The 1738-nt window shown below is 41.1% G+C and overlaps 1 protein-coding gene across 1 annotated transcript; it reads left to right on the forward strand.

Moving 5' to 3' along the window:
- The first annotated feature begins 715 nt into the window (after positions 1-715).
- Positions 716-1654, forward strand: LOC105781336 (uncharacterized). Its single transcript, XM_012605880.1, has 2 exons — positions 716-1044; positions 1177-1654. The coding sequence occupies exons 1-2, from the start codon at positions 716-718 to the stop codon at positions 1652-1654; spliced, it is 807 nt and encodes a 268-aa protein (XP_012461334.1).
- The last annotated feature ends 84 nt before the right edge of the window (positions 1655-1738 follow it).

Genomic DNA, 1738 nt, shown 5'->3' on the forward strand with positions numbered 1-1738 from the left:
GTACGGAGGTGGGGGATGTGGCGAGAGCAGAGGCGCACGGCGTGTGAGGGGCGTACAGAGGCGGCTGCTGAAGGGTTTCAGAAACCCTAAGTTTCTGGGATATTCTTCTAAATTGGGCTAGGGTTTGGGCCTGCTGTATTGGGTTTAGTGGGTTTTTAGGCCTAGTGTATTGGGTTTTAATTGGACTATGTAAATGGACTATCTTTTATTTTTTTTAATTTGGTTTTTATATTATTTTAACGGGACCGGGAAAATATTGGGCCACTACAATAACCATAGGTTGATGAAATGTATTCAAGTTCTTTTTAAACTATGTTAGGTTGATGCTTGATGTAATTTGATAGTGATTGAGCTGTTAACTCAGCTTTATTTATGCGTACAAGCTTTGTTTTTTCAAGTGTCAATGTATTAGTTGTAGTAGGTATTGATTAGGTGACTATATACTGATTTTGACAAGCTGAATGCTTGGTTTATGTATTGACTTTATGCCATTATTCAAATTGAATGAATTCAATCAGTTTTTGTTCCATATATTCTTCATTTTTCTTTGCTTTTGTTTTCAATTTCTATTTTGAATTCTGTTTGTTTCTTCTGCAAGTCTCGACCCTTGCTGCTCAAGTCTCAGTGGACTTCCTTGTTCTTTGTTCTTAACACCAACAATTGGTATCTAAAGCTGTAATCTCAGTGGACCTGTTATAGTTCAGTGTTTAAAATGATGGGTTCATCAGGCTTCTCACCAGCTGTACCACCAGTCTTCAATGAAGAGGGCTATCATATATGGGTGGTCAAAATAAAAACCTACCTCCAGGCATTCGACCTATGGGAGGTGGTCAACTCGGATGTTGAACAAGAACCACTTAGAGCCAATCCAACCGTGGCTCAGATTGGGCAGCATGCTGATGAAAGGACCAAGAGGCACAAGGCCATGTCTTGCATTCAAAACTCTGTGTCAGATATGATCTTTACAAGGATCATGTCCTGTGAGACACCAAAACAGGCCTGGGACAGATTAAAAGAGGAGTTTCAAGGAACTGAAAGAACAAGGTAGCAACAGCTATTGAACTTGAGAAGGGATTTCGAGAACTTGAAAATGAAGGAGGAAGAAACTGTCAAACAGTATTCAGATAGAATTATGGCTGTGGTGAATAGCATAAGGCTCCTTGGAGAGTAATTCAGTGAAGTAAGAATAGTGGAGAAGGTGGTCTCAACCTTACCTGAGAGGTATGAGGGAAAAATATCTTCCCTCGAAGACTCAAGGGACCTCACCAGCATTGCATTGATAGAGCTGATTAATGCTCTTTATGCACAAGAGCAAAGGAGAGCCAGCAGACTGGAGGAGCACCAGGAAGGTGCCTTCCAAGAAAAAACCAAACATGCTTCGAGCACCTCTGTCTATAAAGGCAAAAAGGCTTGGAGAGACAAGCCTAATTCAGATGCTGCAAGAAGAAGGGACCAACCCTGTAGGCATTGCAAAAGACCTGGTCATTCAGAGGCAAATTACTGGTTTAGACCAGATGTGCAATGTCAATACTGCAAAAAGATGGGCCATGTTAAAAAGGTTTGCAAAAGCAAACGCAGACCAAGGCAAAATCAACCACAACAGTCAAAGGCTGAAGCTAGAGTAATAGAAAAGGGCAGTGACCATGAGGAGTAAGTTTTTACAGTTTCATGCTTAGCTGCTAAGGAAAAGGTCACAAAAGGATGTCCTATAGGCAGTGGTTGCACAAATCACATGACA

Source organism: Gossypium raimondii, chromosome 13, assembly GCF_025698545.1.
Source record: "Gossypium raimondii isolate GPD5lz chromosome 13, ASM2569854v1, whole genome shotgun sequence".
Taxonomy (NCBI): Eukaryota; Viridiplantae; Streptophyta; class Magnoliopsida; order Malvales; family Malvaceae; genus Gossypium; species Gossypium raimondii.